This window comes from Anser brachyrhynchus, assembly GCF_964034855.1.
Source record: "Anser brachyrhynchus genome assembly, chromosome: 5".
NCBI lineage: Eukaryota > Metazoa > Chordata > Aves > Anseriformes > Anatidae > Anser > Anser brachyrhynchus.
The window spans coordinates 3,833,658-3,856,656 of NC_137699.1; the positions used below are offsets into that span (position 1 = coordinate 3,833,658).

A 22,999-nucleotide genomic window follows, 5' to 3' on the forward strand; every position below is an offset into this window, starting at 1 on the left:
TCTTGGCTTCCCTAGCCTGTAAACGGTTGTGGTAGTTGTCACAAGTACAGCTGTTGTGAGCAATGGCAACTGAGCTGACCCCACTAGTCTGCTCAGCGGCACTGAAAGACCAGTGGGTCACCTCTCTCCAATGACACAACTTAAGAATTCTGTCTTTGTACACGGACAGACACAGAAAATCTCTCAGCTGATCTCTCCTCAGGGCACAAAAGCTATCTTAAAGAGGTGCTCTGAACCAAAACCAGCCTATAATTTGAGTTACTGAGCAAAATCTGAGCCCATTCACAATAGGATATATCTAAATAGGATAAAATTGCATTCTAAAGTTTAGGTAGGAAACAGGCATCTAGCTTGTTTTTTTCCAAAGTGTTCTGGTTACTGGCAAGATGCATACCACCAATAAAAACTTCTACACAAGATCAATTCTGTAGGAGAGCTATTGAAATACATGACAGATGGAAAAGGAATCCTAAAGTCAGCTTGCACTGAACAGGTGTTTTCATGTCCTTGCATAAAGTCCTGACACCAAAAGATATCCTAAACTACGTTAAATTATTTGACCCTCTCAGTTGATTTATTAGTCACATGAAATATTGACATTTACACACACAAAGATCATTTTCTATTCTCCAAATGGGACTACAGATTGTGACTGAAACAGGGCTTAGATAACAGATACTGGAAATCATTTTCCTCCTTCAAAAACATCCTTCCTTGGCTGCGGTCAGCAAATCTATCTCATTGTGCCAGCATACATGCAGCTATTACCATCTCTGTTAGTGTCCTGCTAATCACAATGCCTTTGCAGAGATGAAATCATTCACTGGAGTCCCTGGATTTTCTTCTCTCTTGGTTTGGCTTAAAATATTTGAGAAAATAAAATCCCCCCTCTTCCCCTCCATGAAAAGCAGCATACTCATATACACAGAATTTTATAGGAGAGCAAACATAACATCTTTCTATACTTTTCTCCCATTACCCCTCCCAAAACTACAACATACTAAGCAACTAAGGTGATATTCTGATCGTCTCTACTATAGCCTTGTGATTCTGGCTTAACTTCATAGCAGGCAATACAAGCACTCTGAATTCCCATTGCTGTGAGATCATGTAGAGACATAACTTCATTATCAAGGGAGACCTGCATATGCAGGGCTTCAACTCCTGCTGGTATGCAGCGTATGCGTTGGAACTTTCATTAAAAAGCCAATGTCAGAACCCAAAAGGCATTTCAAAACATGCAAAGCTCGCTGAAGTCACTCAGCGAAACGATGTTACGCACACTTACCAACTTACCGTCTCTAACATTTACTGGAGCTGGATTCTACCTGCTGTTTGCAGGCAAAGGTTTTAAGTCACATCATAGTAATTAACATCAACAGTATCTACTACTTATATCTGAGACTTATATTACTGTGACTTATTCACTGCTTGCAGAAGCACAAAAGGAAATAAGAGCCTTCAGAAGTAACTTTAAAGTTGTTTTTTTTTTCCTCTGCTCAGACATTAAGTCATGGCAACAGCCTCTCTTATTTATAAAGACCTTTATCATATTGCATGTAGTAAGTGTGTGTACCTATGTGAAAATAGTAAAATAAGCCATAGCTTCTGGAAGTCACGTATGTCAAATTCAGAATATTTAATAAAAGACACAGGCTTTGCATCTGTTACTGAGGAGGCTGTACACAAGTATATACACTGGCATACACTAATGCAAACTTCGGTACTGGCCACTAGATTCAGAATGGCTTCCACTGCTAATGGCTCAAAAATAATAAATACTGACAGCTGACTTCTATTGACTTTGTGATTTCTATCACAAAGATAAGAAACGTACTCAGAATTCAGAATTGTGCAACTGCTTCAGTGCAAAGCTTCAGATGTTGACAGGTTGGTTTTTTTTTTCCACACTACGGACAAACTATATTCTTCTAGCACCTAAGCTTATAAACAGGATAGGAATGAAAAGGAACTAAGTGAACCTAACGCTTATATGAAGAGACCAAAGTGAGCTGGCAAAAAGTAATATTGGGAAGAGCAGACAATGAAATATTTATATGAATGTCACTCATTAGCTCAGGTTTAGCATTGTACTTTTAGAGCTATCCTTTAGCTGGATAAAACACAGCAGCCTGGAGTCTTTCATTTCAGATTTTACACGTGTGCTCTATCCTGTCCTTACTCAGAATACAAAATAGGTACTTTCATCACTGAGGCCTTAAATAGTTTGGAAATCGGCTACTCAGGATACTAATTCAGTTCTCTTCTGTCCTACTGGAGCAGGACTACAGCTGTTCAATTTCATCAGGAGGACTTTCTGCCAGCTGGAAGAGTTGTGTTGGCTCTGGGGGCTCTTCTGTAGAATTAATTGCTTACAACAATTTAACAAATTCAGATTAATGCTTAACAGATTCAGCTAAATGTATTTTCAATCTAATGTGTACATGCTTTAATCTACTGCTAATTTGCATAACACTTAGTAGCCAAATGGTGTTAACTCACTTTCATATCCTGACCTGAACTCCACTCACAATTCTTCCTTTTCCACAAATCCTCAACATGGTTCAATTCACTGGTTTTCAATGCAAGATCACTATGAGTCTCACTCCTTCTCCTTCCTGAGCTCAAATACATGGCTAATGGCTGCATCCACTGAAAATACTGCTTACATTTCTACAGCTTTAATATTACAAGTTGCTGTCTTTCTTGCTTTTAACTAAAAAAAACAAACAAACAAAACCACAACATTGAGAATGTTATGATACTTGTGATGATAATGTTCCAAAAGAGATTTAAAAACTAACAAGGTTTAAGATTCTACTGCTTGCTGGAAACAGATGAATTTTAACAATGTCCTTTTCTGATATTATAACCTTGTCTGTGCCAAGTGATTACATTACTGCACCAACCATTTAGAAGATGTAGCCTTTGATTTAGTTGTCAAGTGTATACTACTAAATACACTAGAGTATTTTAAGTGCCATGATCGCATTCACATAATTCAGGCCTAGTCATTACTGTAAACACTTTCAGAAAGCACGAAGCATTTTCCTAGAGTATTAAAATAACCCTGGCCATATATTCAGTACTAATCAAATACCCAATTTTTAATTTACACACAAAACACTATAGGCATAATTTGTTTATTGTACTGTGAGCATCAGTATATATTAGAGGCAAAGAAAATATGATGTCCAGGACAAAGAAAAAAAAATTTAAGGTTTTGCTCAGTATCAATCATGGAGAACCTATAAATTATCTGCTGGAATGCTTTCAGCTCAAAAGCTTGGCTTCTACAATTACAGAACACTGAAGAATATACGATGTTCTGGATCCCAAAAGCCACATACCTAAACTTAAATTGTGAAAGACCTGAAAAGACATTACGTAAAATTTATAAACTTGTTTTCTTCTGAGACAGATTGATCTTATCTCCAAGGCTCAGAGCCATTCCCTGTAAGGAAAAAGAAAGAAATTTATGACATGAAATTTATTTATTATCATTTAAAAAAACCCATCACTTTATCTATATTAAAGTGAAGTTCCATATACAGAAACCTATGAAGCTAGTGGCATGAGAAACAAAGTATTTCTAACTGTCCACTTTTTTACATAAATTCTAGTGCACACCTTCTTACCACTAGGTAAAGGCCAGACCTACGTATATTATTGAAGCAATGAAACTTTAATGAGCTAGAAGCTACTAAACTTGCCTTCAATATAAGATGCAGAAAAATAAAGAATTTTAAACCTTTTGACCTTCTACCAATTGGAAGTACACTCCCACTGGAGAAATTCCACTGTTAGTCCAATTACTCAAATTCAGCGTTTGGAAGTCTCAGTGCTGATAGTAGCATCCAATACATCAAGGCTACAGAAAATAATTTCACCACAGAACCATGCTGCATGGAAACTGAAGAAGGGTCAAAAGAAATTACCCAAGTAAATCCACCTAATCAACAGCAAAATGATCTCAAGATAAGATCAAGCTGGCATATGTAACTGAGTGCAGTCTTATGTAAAAACGTCACTGTAAGCATATCAAAAACATGAAACTACTCCAAAAACTTTACAATGACATCACAAACTAAAAGGTTTCTTTGTGAAAACTGAGACTGCCCTTTATTGTATGCTGTGTAAAATAACTTTTATTAGTAAAGTAGCTGTTTCATTACTAAAGTTCTAAATCTTGTACTTTTTAGTCAGAAGGCAGAAGCTCTAAAATTCAAAGCAGACTCATAGATGTACCTTTAAAAAGCAATTCTACTAAAGACTGTTTTTTGTTTGTTTGTTTGTAAAAAAAAGAACCAGTGAATAGCAATTACATGCATAAAATTTCCTTTGAATGGGAAACCGAAATGTCTAGTTCAGTAGGAAAAGATCGTGAAAGCTTAGGGAGCAATTGATCTTTATTTAAATGCAAATGCAATACAACATCCTATTTGCAGTGCTATGGGTAAAGATTAAGAAATCTTGGGTCCAAAGACCTGTTTTATGGTAATGCAGTCAGAGAGAAGATGTTTTACATTATAAATACACCTAATTAGAAAGACATTTTTCCCCCTCACAAAATATGTGTAAGATAGTTTAAAAACTAAAGTTCATGTATTCATCTAATCCAAATCTTTTCCCAGTTACCTAAGTACTAGAAATTGACCAACAGCCCCAGAAGTTGCAAGGTTTTAAGAGTGTTCAGTACATTTTCTCAAAAATGACAAGAAGAAACAGTGCTCATTACCTGACTCTTTGCACGGATTCGTATGTGACCAGTGACAGGGGCATCTGGTCCAAGATGAATTGGCTTTTCAATGCTGACGTTTGCAAGTGCATCTTCTCCAAATATGGAACGCGCATAAAGATTGGCTGCCATAAAGCCACAATAACCAGAAAGTGCCTACAGAAAGCACATTTGAACTCTTCAGAAAGACCAAAATCCTTTAAACAGGTTCTCATTCACTGTAGGTACAGCTAGACAGGTATCAGTATTTAACATTTAAACTTCTGCTTTCACATACAGCTTTTTGTGAAACGTGCGAATCATGCAGTGGAAAACAGTGGTGGTCTTTTTGTAAAATTAATATTGAAAGATATGCAATCTATATTACTTCTTAAAACAAGGTAGGATAACATTTTATGGTATTAGGTAATGAACAGCAAAAATGGTAAAAATAGCAAGTAGGTAGTATACCTATTTTAGCTACTATATATGTATTTGCTAATATCTGGTATACATACACAAACAAACAGCTACTGTACATATTTTGTTTTATGGCAAAAAGGCTATATTATGAAAAGAAAGGTTAGCTTTGAGAGAGAAGGAAAGAACTTTGAACTACTGAAAAAAGCTGTATGAAGACAGACGGTTCATCAAATCTATACATTCTGATTTTCTTCTAACTTAACAAGAAACAGTTAAAGTGATAAAGTGACACCATTTTTATAACAATTTCTTCTTACTCATTTCAGGGCATTAAGAACTTTGATGCATATATATTATTTTGTATTTTACACAGGCATTTCTAGTAATATGTGTAACAGATGCTAAACAAATTAAAGAAAAAAGCAAATGCACAAAAAAGGGTGTCACAAAAAGTCTCCAAGCAAATAACTCACCTTCTCTGGAGTAAGGCATTTCATATTGGTTGACTTCAGTATGTGCTGTAAGTATTCATTTAGATCGATGATATTTGTATTCACAGTAACCTTCACAAAGAGGAAAAGAAAAAGGGCAATTACTTTAATCAGCAGCTCAGGCATTCCTGAAACTACCCCTTCCTCAGTTTTCTATAAAAGAGATTGCCACTACATTTCTCCTCGGGGAATACCACATTCAGAGAGCTGGCTGGATATCCCATCATGTGGTAGAATCATACCAAATCTTCATCTCCTGCCATCCACTCATTAAGGGGTGGAAACTACATTTTATTATTGCAGCTTCTAAAACATATTAGGTAAATATGATACTCTATTGAACACATAGATTCTCTACAGCAAATTGTATGTTTTTTGTCTGAATACAGTTTACATGTTGCCAGAAGAAAAAGTGGTATCTAGACCAAAAGCTTGCTTTTAACCAATTATAAAATTACTTTCATCTTTCCCTTCTAGCAACAAAACTCCCTGGGCTGCCTTGACTTTCTCATACCGAATATTGTGGGTGTTGTTTAAATTGCCTTTTAAAATCTATTTTAGAATTTGTTTCCAAATTGCTAAGGCTTCAGGTATCATTGGTTAAAATTTATTCACAAGTTGCCTTTCAGGCACTTACTTCCAGGCTCAAGTGAATACATGTGAAGATACATGTAGCAAACAAGGCTGTATAGTTTGTGTAAAACATCTCATTCTGTTTTAACATTTCTAGTCTATTGTTAAATTATATTGCTCTGTCACATGAGATTATTTCCTTTAAATCCTTATAAAAATGTCCTGAACTAACAGTGTGGACACCCTCTAGTACTAAGTGTACCCAGAATTTTGTGTGTATGCAGGTACTCTGTGTATCATCCATAACTACTCTGGATGTTACTGCCGTATTGCAAAGTAATAAAGTTATTCTGCTTGGAAGCCATGGAAAATCCTGAAGCGCAGCACATCATTTCAAGAAAGAGGACAGCGTAATTTAAAACTGGAGGGGCTCAGCAGTATGAATAAGTCTGCAGTCTCAGCAAAAAATTATATGCTTCGCTATTTCACCTTTCAACTGAAACACACAGCAATCACCCAGCAATTGACACTGTACATACAGGAGGTAAGGCTCAAAACACATACTTCTTTTGTAAGAAAAAAAAAGATACTGCATCACCAAACTTGTGAAACATTAGATAGCAAAAAAAGAATGCGTTATTTGGGGCCAACATCCAATGCATTTTATCAACTATATAGATTCTTTAAGAAAAACAGACGCTTTTTATGTTTGGAGATAACCAGCGGCACTTACACAGACATGTAGACAATGAATACAGCCAGAGCTATCTAGTGATAAACACAATATAGGAAAAAATCACTTGTATTACAGAAACATCTGAACGAGGTTTATATCACATGAGATAAAGAGCCAATATAGAACAAGAAACAGAATGCTAACTTATCCAGAAGAACCCAAAATAGCGTACAAAAAGTAAAACTAACTTTGTTTTCCCACTCAAATTCTGCCCACATCTGTCTGAACTCCGCATCTGTACAGGAAGCTGGCTGGATGTAATCCATGATGTCAATGTGAATATCACTGAGAACCACGCAGTTTCTGTCACTGGCAGCTCCAGAGACATCATACACTGGAATATAAAACAAAACGCATTAACGTTTTAAAAAGCGAGTCTGCAATAGATTAGAGTACCCAATTACCATCTGCCAGCTAACAACAGTCAACACTTGCTCAGCTCAGTGCTGATCTCTACCCTTCTCAGGTGCTTTACCCAAGCTGCCACAGAACTTTGAGTTAAGTGCATCAGCCTTTCAGGCAAGGCTGCCTAGCTCACTTTCAATTCAGAGACTTGGGTTCAAGTACCATGCTGACCATCATTCTAAAGGCAGCATGCCCCACCATGAGTTTACATAAAAGCGATAAAAATTTAAAAAACAAAAAAATCATCACAAAATACTCATACAAAGCAGACCATTTAATTTGCTTTTCCAGTATGAAGCGTTTTATGCATTTATTTTGGAGCTCATCGAGCAGTTAAGGAATGTTGCATGTTAATCTTGCACATACATTAATTGTTTACTTACCAATATTACCAAAAATGATTCCATTCTCTGTTGAAGCAACTTTGACATTAGCTTTAATGTTTGCAAAGTCATGTGGAGCAAGAGTCAAAGGAGACGGTTTTTCCACAAGTTTTAAGTCACCTGTTTAAAGAAATTGGGAGGTGGGGGGTCAGGAAACGTCACCAGTACACAAAAGGTTAGCTTTTGGAACAACATTTTTATTTTCTTGGGATTCAACAATAAAGCCTACAGAGCTGCACTAAATCCCATAAAGGCACTACTTTGTATTTTTGTTGTTGTTTTGTTCATTTCTACAGTTTCCTACCCAGAAGACAAAATAATTTATATTCCATTAAGAACTCTCAGTTAAAATATTAGCGTACTCACTCCAAATCCACTGAAAACAAATGAAAACACTGACCTAAATGGTCTTTGGATTGAGTCTGATAATAGTTTTTAAACAAAGAGCAAACTTAATTCTACCCTGTGCTCTAACCACCACCAACATCAAAATACCTAACCCTACCATCGAGTGCCTCAAAACCAAAGTTCAATGTTCGGTATTGCATGGGCTAAGCTATCTACGAACAGGTCAAAGTATCCTTTATTCTGATTGTAACTGTTGCCAGGAAACAGTGAGAGCTGTACTTTTCCTAGTCCATTAGCAACAAATTGGAAGAGACTTTAGTTCTTTCAGTACAATTTGAGAACACAGCATGAACAGCAGCAGGTCTACATGTGCAAGAGTGATCCATCACATTAGTGGTTGTTCAGTTTGTTGTTTTTTTTTCAAATTATCTGAAGACATCAACTATTAGCTACAGAATTCCCCTTTAGTGAGTTGATAAATAGAACAATACACAGAAACCTATTAAGTAATATAATTTTTATCTCTATCATTAGTCTCATCAAATGACTTAAAAACATGAGGAAGCTGATGTCCCTCAGTCATATTTACATCAGCTAAGAGTATGTAACATGTTCTCCAAGTCTACTATACACATATTTCAACTCCGGACTAACGAAACAGAAGATAACTAATAGGAAATTGGCTACTCTTCTTGGATTATCTGCTCCAGTCCCAAAAGCTTCTGAAGCCTCCGTGTTGTTCAAACATGCCACCAGTACAGCTGTTAGTACAGGGAATAGTTTCAGCTGAGTACACACCGTATTCAAGTACTTCTGGATGAGTGCAAGAATCACCCAGGGCAGATTGCTTTTAGTACCTCACATTTGCTCCATACCAATTTGGATTTTGTCATCTTGCTCTACAGTAAAAGTACAATGAGGAATAAGTACATCGAAAACTTTCTACATATCAGGAAAAAGGGAAAATAGAATGCTTTTTCCAGGAGAAAACACACGACAGTTCAAAATCTCATTACTGTGTATAAAATCCAATGCTATCTCAGTGCCAGTAGATACAACTATTCCAGCATTTGGAAGCAAAAAATATTTGTAAGGGAATTCAAAGAAAAACTTTCAAAACGGCTACTAGCAAGGATAAATTTGTAAGTATTTAGAAGTGTTTAAGTACCTACTTACAACGGGGTGTCAATACCCAGCACCTCACTGTTGCCAAACAGTTGCTTTGCTTCCACCAGTACTCCTTACCTAGTGTGGCGAGCTCTAGCGTGCAGTTCTGCAGAGTATCACTGGTCTGGTTTACCACAAGCACATCCAAAACAATGTCGTACTGATTGACGTGCACATATGCTTCTGCATAAACAGGGTCTGAGAAACCTGTCAGCTGAGTAACCTGCAAAGGAAAAGAATTTAAGGTATTTTTCTCATAAACCATTTCAAAACAAGAAATCACGACAAACAATGCCAAAATAATAAATTCCAAGTGAATCTGTTGTTTTTTAGCATGAGCCTCCAAAACAAATAGAACAGGTGTGCAAAGAGGTTTCAACTTCACGGAACTATCTTTCTAGAAAGAAAATAGACAAAATAACTGCTTCAGCTGAACATCATGAATTTAGTCTAGAAAATATATAGAATTAACATTCTGGAAAACAAAATTCATATTTCTTGCATAAGCCTTCCAAAATAAACCAAATCAAATGACTTATAGCTAAATCACAGCGACTTTCCATGTTATTCATACAAATGGATTTTTAATTCCATCCTTCCTCACCTGTCCCTTTGTGTACACGCTACGATTTGTAAAACCTTTCCAGATGAAATGTGTTCTGAACTGAATTCACAAAATCATAACATGCCATATTATTCTTAAAAAGATCAGAAGGAAAAAGAGACAGTGACTTCAAAACAAAAGGTAACTTTAAACAGTAAGAAGAATTCATCCAAACTGTAAGAATAAAAGCCTGTTTTCCTAACTAATGAATGAATGAATACATTTCCTCTCTTTGGACCTTCACTGTAAGTCCTAGCAACCAGCAGCTAAAAAAGAAACAGTGAAACAAGATGCACTACACTTGGCAGTAGGATACAGCAGATAAGTAAAGGGGTTCTTAACCACTTGCGACATCCCAGCTCTCCTCTTGGTGAACTTTGCTGGGACAAGAGCAGCAAACAATTTCAATGTCTTCTCTGGATACCACCAGCTTAGTGCTCTGAGTCTCAGTATCATTCTTTTCTCAGGAAAAAAAGGGAATAACTAACCACAAGAAGGGTTTTTTTCCTCTCCTTTCTCCTCCTCATCCTAATCAACAAACACATAGGTCTTTCTGAGCATAGCCTGGTTCATTAGTTCCAGCCTGCATCTCCCATAATTGATCCTGCACATGAGCAGCACAAAGGGAATATAATTAACGCTAACTTTTAGATTACCTTATTAAGTTTGGATGCAAGAGGATCAGCAGCCTCCTTCCTCTGTGTGTTTCCCATTGCTGCAAGAAGGCTGAGCTGAAACTGGTCTTCTTTTGAGCTCATTTCATTTTTAGCAGTAAGCTGCATGAAGGAAATTGGATCATCCGGCTGAACTGTCACATTTCTCTTCTCTGATTCTTTCTGCAAAAAGACAAATATTCACAATTTCATAATTAGTTACGAAACTTAGCGCAAAAAACAGTCAAATAATGACTGAATTGAACATAGTCAAATGGTGACATTTCTGGGACCTGGTTGGATGTGAACATCAGTAAAAAATGATTTTATGATTACATATTTATAATATCTCACCTTCTGGGAAAGTTTCTCTTCTTCTAGCTTGGCTGACAGCATATGAGAGAGGGACTGTCTGCATTCTTTGTTGAAAATATCATTCATAAGTGGAGAACATTCTGACAAAACTTTCAGACACAAGGAAATACGATCTACATCATCATCTGTAATTGGCTTCTTGGGAAGAGAAGACTTTCCCAAATGGAGAATAGTGGCCATGAGCAACATAGCTTCAGCAATAAAGGACTGAGAGGGAAGACAAAGGAAATAGAATGGAAAGTGGTTATTGCATTTTTACACAGCTTTATAGAAATGGTTATTTCTGACTTATTTCGTAAACAGGTGCAAATTAAGCTCGTGAAAATCTATGGAAAAAAAATTTTTTGTACTTGTTGTCTAGAAACAGAAGTACCATGACCTAAGAAATCATCTAGGCAGAGGGTCTGGAAAGCAGTAGGCCCTATCTGGAACCCAAATTATTGTTACTATACAATCCTGTAATTGGCATATCACTCGGGACTTAACCCATTTCACATCTGCTTAAAACCCCACCAAACACCAACAAAAAACAGACCAAACAAACAAAAAGCCCCAAACAGCTCTCCTTTGCAACTACAGAGAAAACACAGATATGACTTACATTTTGTTTCTTCTTTTCCTGAACTAGTGACACATATCGTAAAGCAATCTTAGTTAAAGTTGTAGCTAGAGAAGCTGCAACAAAGAAATCGCCATCAAGCAGGAATCCTCGTAACGGAGGTCTGCAAAGACAGATAGTTATCAGAAAACTAGGTTTGGAAGATACTTTTTAAAATACTTATCTTCATACATTAGTGTCCATACTGTACAGAAAACAAGCTTGAAAGGTCTGAAGTTTTTTTCCCCCTCAAAGTATTTTTTCCGGATAGAGGCATATACAAGCCACGTAGCCAATTCCACACAAAATACAGAGTGAAAGATGTAATGGATAATCTCTACCCTGAATGTTTCATCATAGCACTGAGGTGATCATGAGCACTCAAGACAAAGTAGCCCATCTGCAGTAATTAAGAAAATATAGCAATTGTTTTATCAATGAAATGAAATATAGCAGAGGTTAAATAATGAAAGATGGTATTACGAAAAAAAGAAACAGTTTTTACTCTAAAGGCAACACCTCTGCATCCAAATAAAACTGTAATGGAACTTCATGTACACATTATAAAGAATTATATAGGATTCAAGATACCATAACTAACAAGGTCCTTTTTGATATGCAGTAAGTTTTGATTGCAAATCTTCAGCAATTGTGCAACTTCTTGCCAGATATCATCTATTTGAGATAATACCTTAAAAACAGGAAATCACCTCAACCACTGAACTCTACATGAGAGAGAATACCACTTAAAAAACAAAACAAAACTGAGCACTCCTAGTCTAGTATGACATCTTAAATACCTGTCTTCTTCTTTTTTGGCGGGTCGGGAACTACTTAGAGCACTCTGTGTTGCATAAGTACCCATCTCTGTCACCAATTTTTGAGCTGGACCGACAGACACTTCTTCTTCAGGTTTTAGCTCACCAGCTTCTTTCTTGATTTCAGATTCTACAATTGGGATCTAAACACAAATAGGTAAATGTTCAAAAATATACAGAAGCCTTCTGCCCATGCATAAAGCTCATGACATTGCATACAATGCCTTAGATCCCCCTCAGAACTCACCAGACTCTGCAGTTTCTTGTGCACACACCATTATATCACAAGTGCTCAAAACCCTGTTCCATCTTAACTGATTTTTTAGCACACTGCATATAGTAAGATAAACCACAAAAAGCTAGTATAATAAAACAAACACACCTCTCCAAGAGATCTGCGAACTTCTGTCATTACACTCTGTATATCTTCCTTTGTGCTGCAGTACTCTCCAAGGATCCATAAAGCTCCTCGATAAATCCTAAGACAAGAACAGGAATTTAGTCATGCTTCAACAATAAACTTGCATCAAGAGAAGCCATTTATAGCCAGGTGGCCATGACAAGGCCAGCCTTGACAAATTCAAAAGGATGCGATTGACAGAAATCAAGTTTGATGAATAACTTTCATCCTTAATAAAATATTAAATAAGTATAGCAAATAAGATTTCTTCTCAGCTTCTAGCTTATTCTGTACGTGTTAAGGTTGATATTCCTAAAATTAAATATCATTATGATCAAAAATAACTCTATTGCACATTAATAAAGTCAGCTGTAATTTCTCCAATTACCTAAGACAAACTAACTTCTCATACAGGACAAAATTAAAAAACAAGTAGTATGAGTGAAGATTAAGGAAAGAGTAGCAATGTTACAGTTTGTTTTTTTTTTTTTCCTTTCCCTTCACTTAACGACATAATGATGGAGCAAAGAATTAAAAGTATCCCATGTATTGGAAGAATGGCAAAGCAGTGCATGATCGGGATAATTTTTCTGTGTAAGACTGAACCTTTGTACATCCATTACAATGCCAAGTTTTTAGTGCCCTGCAAGATACTAAAGATGCTTTGCAGATTCATGTTTCAGATTTTTTTCTGACAAATATTTCCAGTTTCCTGTATGTGCAAAATCCTGCTGCAACATTCCCTTATTAACTCTATTTCAACAAATAAATCACTTTAGTGTTGGCCTTCAACAATACTATCCACTAACAAATACGATTAACAGTTACATCGTAGAAACAAAACCTGAAGTGCTTTTCTTCATTCAATGCAACAGTCACCCAATCTATCTTATGTATAAATAGGCAAGAGGGAAACTATGTCTCTAAAAGTCATCTACCCCCTGCATCTTTTGTGCACGCGGGCTGCAAGGCTGGCGGAACAGAATTAATGACAGTACACATTCAATGCAAGAGAGGCACATGGTGCTCCAGTTTTGGTTTAGTATCCTATTTGTGACTCACTTGACAGATTTAATTGCGTGAAACACTTCAAGCATCTTCTCAACAATAAGAGGTCTGAGGTTATCAAATCGCTGGATCGCTTCCCGCACAAATTCCAGCACATCAGCAGCTGCTGCTTCATTGTTATCACTAAGGAACTCCATCAGCTAGCACAACAGAGTAAATATGAGCACAAAGAACAACAGTTATGTTTGCACAATTGTACTTCTACATTCAGATGCATATACATCTCTTATTTAATAAAGCTGAAGTCAAACAACCTTAAGTACATTTCAATCAGTTATCATAATCCACAAATTATTTTTGTTATTATAGAGATTATTGCACTTTTTAGTAAAGGTACTTTTCAGCTCACATTCTTCAAGGACATTTAAAAATAGAAGTCTAAGATGACAGTAACTACAGCATCAAAAGCTCCACATTTCTTTAGTGATTAAAAATAGCATTGTTTATTGAAGCCCACTACTAGAAACACCTCAGCTTCACTTATTCTTTTGTGCAGGTGGTTAGCAAGTATTTTGACACAGCTAGAACATAATTAAATGACAATATAATTAAATGTTTCCATACCACTGGAATAACATTCGCAGCCATGTCTGGAAACCGAACACTACAGGAATGCAAAGTCCGAACAAGCAGCTGTCTGTATTTGTCGGTATCTTCATGCTCTGTCACATTATTAGTCTTAATGACTTCTTTCTTCAGAACAATCACAAGCTGCAGAAAAGATCAAATGAAATTGAAGAGAGCCATGTATTTTTTCAAAGAATGAAAATTAATGTAATGAAACACGAGTCTACATATTTTACCTCCTCCACATTTCTTGAAGAGACAAGATCCAGAGCTAGCTGAAGGGTTTTTTTGCGCACTTCCAGATCTGGGGTACTCAACACTCTGAGGATGTCCATAACTAGATCCTAAACAATAGAAATAATAACAGCTTTATTACTTCAAATGACTTCCTTCTCAGGCAGTTCTAATTTTTAGTCCTTAATGATTTTCAAGGACATTGTGGAAACAGAATATAAAATACACTGACAAACAAGCAACGTACTAGGGATTAGGAATCTCACAGCGTTCATTTAATGTATTTTAACATTTACCAGGCAAGCTACATAACTAAGTTAGGCAGCATTTACCATTGTTATTTCTTATGCAAGCAATAAAAGCAGTGAGCCTACACATAAAAGGCCACTCATTTAATTTCAAGAGTTATATCAACTGAAGGTTTAAATTTCAGAAGTACATTTTTCACTACGGTATCTTAAAATTTTTAGGGAAGGAAAATCCTTTAAATAAGCTTGCAGGAAAAGAGAGCTTACATACCTGTAACACTCGTTCATGGGAGGGATGCTCCTTTAATTCAACCAACCGATCCAAAACAATCAGTTTCACATTATTATCACTTTCTTTAATGATCAAATCTATGTAGCACTGGGCAGCTGCCTGAAATTAAAAGGATCAAAACCATTTTTTAAGTAACGAAGAGAAGAAACAAGCACATTTCTGTGAGAAGTTCAGGAAAAGACAGCTTCTACTTTATTATTAAAGCAACTACTCAATGAGTTGGCACAGAAACGAACCTGAGAAGTTTTCAAGCTTTCTGGTGAACTGTAAAGATGATTCCACCAGGTTGTTACAACCACCATACAGGAAGACTAACAGTGGCAGCAGCTTACAATACATGGACTTGGTCTCAAATTCAAGCAAAACCACAAAAAAAAAAATTTCTTTGCATGCGCTAGGTCAGTTTTGAAGTATACAATAGGACATGAAAATTAATTTAAAACAGATGCCAGGATTAGCATATCTAGATAAGGCTTCAATGACACCTTCTACATACAATATTCGTACTCAACAAAAATGACTACACTAAAGCAAGAACGTAAGTATTAATACACTTTCTGACCTTTTGAAGCTATTTAAAATGTTTTTACTCTTAATCTAGATTACAATGTTCTGTTTTTGAACGTTCAATACAAGTTTAGAATTTCTGTGTGTTCTTAATCAGCTGTACAAAGATAAATATATAAACACAAAGTCAAGCAGTAATCATTGTAAATCTTCAATACTTTGCATTTCCACCCTGGTCTAGAAAGAATAATATTTATGTGTAAAGAAAGTAATTCTATGTCTGCAAATCTTCAGCATTTGTCTACTTTGCTAAGTATGCCAAGAAGATTGCAGGCTGGTAGCAACTACTGGAATAGTTTGCACAATATTCAAGCTTGTCCACTACCAAGTGAAGTGAAGTCCACTAGTCACAGGTCTGCAAAACGCAGTCTCAGTATTTAAAGGAGGGGGATGGGGGCGACACATGACATGAAACAGACCAACTTTTAAGAGATATTTTGAGACAGTTTCAAATGTGAAGTGTCAAACACTCTATTTCACTGAAGCCTTCAGTCTTTAGATGTACAACGTACAGCATAGAGTATTATAGTACACTAGAAGCTACTGAAATGTCTGAAAACACCAAATTATACCTTGATTGCTGTTGGTGCACTGGAGAGTGTAACCAGTGTTCCTGCAGCTTCATATTTCACAGCAGGACTCGATGACTGCAGTAAGTTGTAGATGCAGCGAATAAACCGAGCTCTTTCTGATGGATTTGCATGACACACCTAGATTCAAAGAACAATGCATCATTGGCATATAAAGAAAAAAGAACAGCAACCATATAGTTAGTAGAATAGCAACTATCTTACTACAGGGAGAAAATTAAGCAAAAGTTGACAAACTTTTCTGGGGATAAGAATAGATTTTTCCAACTGTGAATTAGCTTTACAAAAGCTAATAAAAAGCTTTTATTGACAATTCTATGCAATGCTACAAGGTCTTGACACGGACTACGGGCTAGCTAAAATGCCTTTTGGAACTGTGTCCTATCCCTTCCATAAGGCAGTCTAACATAATCTAAAACACGCATCTGTTTTTCAGTGTGCCACAATACATTTTCCTTTTACCTTATAAATTAGTTCAACAATAACCAACTGGAGTATGTCACCAAATGTCTGGACTTGGTCAATACAGGTACTCAAATAATCCAATGCTCGATCCTAAACAAATACAAGAAATTATTCTAAATTATTCTGAGTTCTCAGCTACATTTCAAAGAAAAATGCATTTTAAAAATTGGAACAGAACCACATATATTCAACCCTTCAACTTAAAGTTTAAAAAAAATTATGAAAAAGCATTATACCTAAAGAGCAAATTAATCCATTTTGTATATATAGATGGCAAAAAGAAGAGACAAGACTAATGGCAGTCAGGCACGAAATTCGATTGTCAACAAATAAACCAAAACACTGAATAGGAACTGTCATCTCTTTCTCATATGACTGCAAAAGCTACCTACAGAAGTAGATAATGGAGTAGTTCTCAGTCTAGTTAGGCTTATTTGGCAAAACTAATTACAGTTTTCAGCAGCAACGTATGCCTTCTTCAAATACAGCCACTCTCCTTTTAAACAAAGGCAGCACTAGCAATCTGCTTTAATTTATTTGCAGTTAGATATACTCCACAAATGGTGTAACACTGCCACATATCGTTGTGTTTTTGTTTGTTTTTAATGAATTTAAATAGTTTACACTTCCAACAAACTACTGGCTAGTTACCTGCAAGATATTCAACTATTTAAACCAAATGAGTTTGAGGGCAGGTATCCTTACCTGATCTGCATGAATTAGCATCATAAATGCATTTCTTTTGCAGCTTGCATCCTTCTCATTCACCAGGAAATCATGGATCAATTCAGGAGCATCAGGTATAAGATGTTCAAAATTTCTTTGAAAAAAACATAATTAAAAGAACTACTGGTGAGAGGTAAAACATAAAGCTTAACTGCATATCCTAAAGACAAGAGGTTACAAAATTGAAAAAGAATGAAACAGTGATACATAGCTTTTGTGTAATTACTTGAAACTAAAGAGACTCAGCATAAAAAAATTACTTGCTATCATGACAGCTAAAACAGTACCAGAAAAATGATTTCAATTTAATAGTAACATTTAGTCACACGGTTTAGGTGAAAAAAACCCTGCAATAATGCTTAGTATGTAACTGCAGTACATATAGAATGTCTCACTTCAAATAAGTTTATACATATATAGTCCTGTAAAGATTCTTCTGTATTCATAACTGTGAACAATGATTACTATTAATGAAGTTTAGATAACTAAGAAAGGTATTTATTTATTTGCCCATACAAATTAACCTGCAATATAAGGGTCTTAGTCACACTTCAGATGGCAACAGCAGAACATTTCACTTTTCCACAGAATGACTTTACAGGAGGAAAAAGCAAACAAACAAACATAAAAAAAAATGTATCAATCTTCTCATTCTCCTCCTCCCCGTTCCCCCCCCCGCACCAAACTAACAGCTGTTGATACATGCTTATGAGGTTTCCAAAGCTGTCCTGATCACCAGTGCTAGCCTTGGTCTTCCTTATCTACAACGTGAAAGAGTTTCTGGCATTTACCTATAAATCGTGTAAATTGCAAGAACTGCGTTTCTGCGCACATAGCTGTGACGATGTTCTAGGCACGCACGAATGGCTGGCATCAAAGGTTCCAACAATTCTGCTTCTTTCAGCTTACAAAGAAAACGGAGTGTAGAGCCTCGGATAAACTCATTTGGGTGCTGAAGATCCTAAAATCAACAAGCAGCATATTTGAAATACCAGGCTTTGCATCCTAACTGTTAAGCTCAGATGAAGCTCTCCGGAGAAACTTCATTGTGACCTTTCGATACTTAAATGGGTCTTACAAAAAGATGGAGAAGGACTCTTTATTTGGGTAGATAATGATAGGACAAAGGGGAATGGTCTTAAACTAAGAAAGGATAGATTTAGACTAGACATTAGGAGGAAATTCTTCACTGTAAGGGTGGTGAACAGGTTGCCCAGAGAAGCTGTGGATGCCCCATCCCTGGAGGTGTTCAAGGCCAGGTTGGATGGGGCCTTAGCCAACCTGACCTAGTGGATGGCATCCCTGCCTGTGGCAGGGGGGTTGGAGTTAAGTCATCTTTAAGGTCCCTTCCAGCCCGAGCCATTCTATGATTCTACGAATACGCTTGCTAGCCTTCGCCCGCACTAAGCTTTTTGATGGTTCAAGTTCCAAATGTCTATGAGGACACCTCACTGTCTTTTTATGAAATTTACCTTCTTAAAACACTGATATGTATTTTATATGACAGAAAATCATACGCTTTATAGAAGGATGCTGCATGGGAACATAAGAAATAAAAAAAAGCAACAGGCCACCTTTCTGTATGCATCGCATACGAGGATCATTTCTTGCAGAAGCCTGCCATCTGGAGTGGTCTTTGGCACTATCTCCCAAAAGACAAGCAGCAGTTTTTTGATGGTATGATCTTGAAGAGGCAGCACAAAGCGTATAATGGTCATCAGAAGCCCAGGTAGTTTTTCACCGTTCAGAATCATAATGATTACTTTCTTCAAGGCCTCTGTCTTTAACTTGACATCTCCTTTTTCTAGAGGACAGAAAATTCAAGAAAGCAAGTCATATTAATTACGTAGTTGGGCAGACTAACATAACACAGTCAGTTAACGGGCATACCAATCTTACACATCGGAAGATTCCCCTGAAGAATGCAACATAGCATCTCAATAAAATTCACACCCTTACTTCCAAAAGCATAAAGAGGAAGAAAGAGATATTTAAACAGTAAGTCTGAAGTTCAGATTTATTCTTATGATCAATAGATTGGAATTAACTGAGTTCAACAGATTCTACCACTGCTTCAATGCTTTTAAACAGCATTTTAAACCAGAATACTCCAATGCACTGCTACAACTCACTATGATGTAATAATATCTAAATATCTAACATCTAAGTCCCAGGTCCATTTATGTATTACTTCACACAAAGACTGTAAGTGATTTTAAAGTTTTGCTCAGAATTAGAAGAAGAATCACATAAGATAAATACAATAAAGTTTCCCAAAACACAGCAAACAGAAGAAATTTACACGTTTTGAAAATCGACAGAACAAAATAAATGTAAATTGACTTGAGTTTATAAAATGCAAACAATATTCTAGCAAAAGTATCATGAGAGTATGCAAGGATAGAGCAGGTATGATGAAGTATCCTTCGAGTCATGGCCCATTACTTGCCTAGGTCATTTTTTAAGCTGATTTCAGAAGGTGGTTCTGAATCCATCGGGACATTGATTAACGTGTAACACACGTTCTCTGCAGCAGTCATGGTTCTTCGTTACAAATGTTTTCTCAGTGGAAGAATTATTTTGACACAAATATCAGACAACCTAAAATCCAAGCAAATAAAGACATCCCAAAGTTAATAGATTTTACTAACAAACAACACAAAAACATTTTTTGCAACTGACTTAATGATTTGAAGAGACTGTTGTCGGATTTCTTGAGAAGTCACCTTCAAAAGACTTCCCAACTTTCTGTTATACTAAAACACTCCACAATCGGGAGTGTGAAGTTTCTCAAAGAGAACAAAACAAAAAAACAGAAATGAAAGGAATTTCTCCAATACTTGGAGCACGGTTAAAGGCAACTGACACAGACGTCCAACTGCGACTGAAAGGATTCAGCAGCTTTTCCCTCGTTTGCTCATCCCTCTGATCCTGGCTGCATTCCCACTACCTTTCTCGCACTCCTGTGCCACTCCAGGTGAACTGACCCAAGTTACAAAGGCAGCCAAAAAAAAAAAATCTCAGAAAAAAAAAGGGGGCGAAGGGGGAAGAAACCTTCAGCCTATGAAGAAAGCTTTGAAGATGAGCATAAGACCTAACAGAGTAGAAACTGAGGATGGGAGAAAGAAAAAGAAAGCACGATGACGAGGAAAGCAGGACTACCCTTTCACCTGCCAAGAACCATCAGACCTGCCCAACTCTACTGTTTACCAATTCCTATAGACACTAACATACTAACGAGGAAAGTTTTTTCTCCCCCCCCCCCCCCCCCCCCTTTTTTAAACAGAGGAAAAGTACTAGTGTGTTACAGTTCTATCAAAGCTGCTGTGTGTCTACCAGCTGAGATTAAAAAAAAAAAAAAAAAAAGAACAATTAAGTTCAATCCTCTTTTTCCTGCTTGTTTCTTCCTTGTATAATAGACTTCTAGGATCAAAACACATTTTCTATTCCATTTATAAACTAATGGGAAAATGCTCAGGTTTGAGCTTGCCCAGTTAATGTTACGGTACCATAATAACAAGCACAGCAACTTGTTACTTCTTATTACATGTCCATTTTTGTGTTTTCTAACTGTGTGTAGAAAAACACATAAAAAAATGACTACTATATGCTTTCATTGCAATTAATTTTCTTGTAGTCTCAGACTTAAGTTTCATAAATTACAACAAACAAGATAGCTTTTTACTCTAAAATCTGCTACACGTCATATTTTAAAACACTGCATAAAAAGCTCATGTTTAGTTTATATAACTGTTGTCACCACCAAATATCAGAGCCAATTGAACAAAGCGATCTCCACCCACGTTCATGATTCCCACAGAAGACTGAAACACCAGGCTCCCCAGCCCAGTGCTCCGTGTTCCCTGCAGATCCCTTTCCCTCTGAAGTTCAGGGATCTCCACAACATAAAGCTTTCAACGACATGACAGTTTAAGAAGTTACTGTCTAGGGACACCAGTTCCTACCCCATATCACCTCTTCAGCTGTGCTGACATAGTGTTTGAGATGCAAACTCTGTAAATCCTCCCATTTATTTTGGAGCACTGGTTAGAACTAACAACATCCAAAAGACAAACACCCGTCCCCAGCCTGGTTGCAAGCACCGCCCCACAAACACCTCTGATGAATGACAAGGGAAAGCGGGACATGGAGTTGCAGCATTTGAGTGAATAAATGAATGAGAGAAGCCGTTATGGGACCCAAAGTCCCTTTTTTTTTTCCGTCAAATGGGCACCTCAAGAACCTCAGGCTGAACAGTGAGCAGACAAGTTGTGCTATCTTGAGCTGTAGCCTCTTTCTCCACAAGAAAACAACACAAGTTCGTATCACAAATAGTATTAAAAAAGCCAGTACAACCATCTTTTAAAAAGTCACTTTCTGCTACGAATCCCTTATTTTTATGGTTTAGATCCTTCAAGCTCGTTGCTGATGAGTATCTACCTACACGACTCCTGCTCACTTATAGGTAGACAACTGTTTTCTCCCCTCCTGCCACCTGTTCCCCACTCCCACACATAACTCCTGGAGGCCTCAAAGCTCCGCAGCTGGCACCTCCGTCTCCAGGAACTCCCCAGGGACCATAAAGCCGATCTGTGCGAAAGGCAGGCCACGTATGTTTGCTCACAGCCACCTCAGCCGCCGGAACTCCCTCAGGACAGCACAACAGGCCCCTGAAGCACGGACACGGGGCCCGCGGTTACGCTCTGACTGGAGCGGAGCAGAGGAGCTCTCTCGAACCGCGGAGCAGGACGAGGGGCAGGGCGCACCCCCAGCACCCCGACCCGCTCCTCTTCGCCGCCGGGCCCCGGCACCGCCGCCCCCGCCCCGGGGCCGCCTCGCCCCGGCTCCAGGCGGGCCGGGGGGCTCCCAGCTGCCCGAGCCGCGCGCGATGGGCGCCGCACCGGCGCCAGCGGAGGACGACAAAGGCCGGGCCCGCCTCAGGACAGCGCGGGCGCCCCGCCGCAGCCCCAACAAAGGGCTTCCTTCCCCGCGCTGCCCCCCGAGCCGGCCCCGAGCCTCGCCCCTCGCTCAGGGCCCCGTTACGCGGCGCTGCCCCGCCGCCCACCGCCGCAGGCCCGGGGAGGCCGCGGAGCCCCCGGCGCAGGCCGCGGAGGAGGAGGAAGGGAAGGGTGAGGAGAGGGGGGCGAGCTCCGCACCCGGCTGCGGCCGCTCCGTGTGCGCGGCCCGGCCCGGAGGCGCTGCCCTGCGCTCTGCCCGCGGCGCCGCCGCTCCGCCGATGGCTGACGTGGAGCCGCGCCCTCCCGGCCACATCGATGGTACGGCGGCCCGCGGGGACACGCCGCGGCACGGCAACGCGGAACGGAACGGGCCGGGCGGCGCCGCCGCGTCACGGCCGGGAGGAGGCTCCGCACGGCGGCCCCGCCTGCCGCTCCACGGCCCCTCCTCGTTCTCCTCTCCCCCTGTCGGCCAGCGAGGAGCGGTGCAAAAAGGAAGCAGCGCAACGAAGCGATTCAAGCCCTAGAAGAAAAACCCGACCGCGCCGGGCGGGTTTGGCTCCAACCAAGCCCACGTTGGCACCTCAGGGCCGCGG

General features: G+C 38.4%; 1 protein-coding gene across 1 annotated transcript; it reads right to left on the reverse strand.

The window, feature by feature from the left end:
* Nucleotides 1-3,131: 3,131 nt before the first annotated feature.
* On the reverse strand, nucleotides 3,132-22,822 carry COPB1 (COPI coat complex subunit beta 1). Its single transcript, XM_080595796.1, has 22 exons — nucleotides 22,605-22,822; nucleotides 19,898-20,049; nucleotides 19,023-19,252; nucleotides 18,240-18,409; nucleotides 17,428-17,542; nucleotides 16,720-16,812; nucleotides 16,240-16,377; nucleotides 15,080-15,199; nucleotides 14,563-14,670; nucleotides 14,324-14,470; nucleotides 13,754-13,899; nucleotides 12,674-12,770; nucleotides 12,274-12,434; nucleotides 11,477-11,597; nucleotides 10,855-11,082; nucleotides 10,504-10,683; nucleotides 9,322-9,466; nucleotides 7,729-7,848; nucleotides 7,129-7,274; nucleotides 5,614-5,703; nucleotides 4,739-4,894; nucleotides 3,132-3,454 (listed from the first exon to the last, which is right to left on the reverse strand). Exons 2-22 carry the CDS (start codon nucleotides 19,986-19,988, stop codon nucleotides 3,395-3,397), a joined length of 2,862 nt encoding a protein of 953 aa, XP_080451922.1. The 5' UTR covers nucleotides 19,989-20,049; nucleotides 22,605-22,822; the 3' UTR covers nucleotides 3,132-3,394.
* Between the last annotated feature and the right edge of the window lie 177 nt (nucleotides 22,823-22,999).

Excerpts from the sequence above, each read along its gene's own strand:
- COPB1 (XM_080595796.1), bottom strand. The coding sequence starts at position 19,988 with ATGACTGCTGCAGAGAACGTGTGTTACACGTTAATCAATGTCCCGATG. Across the intron at positions 12,771-13,753 it reads CACGCAATTAAATCTGTCAA|GATTTATCGAGGAGCTTTAT; the intron begins GTGAGTCACAAA and ends TTCTTGTCTTAG. Across the intron at positions 5,704-7,128 it reads AATTTGAGTGGGAAAACAAA|GTTACTGTGAATACAAATAT; the intron begins GTTAGTTTTACT and ends CTCTTTGTGAAG.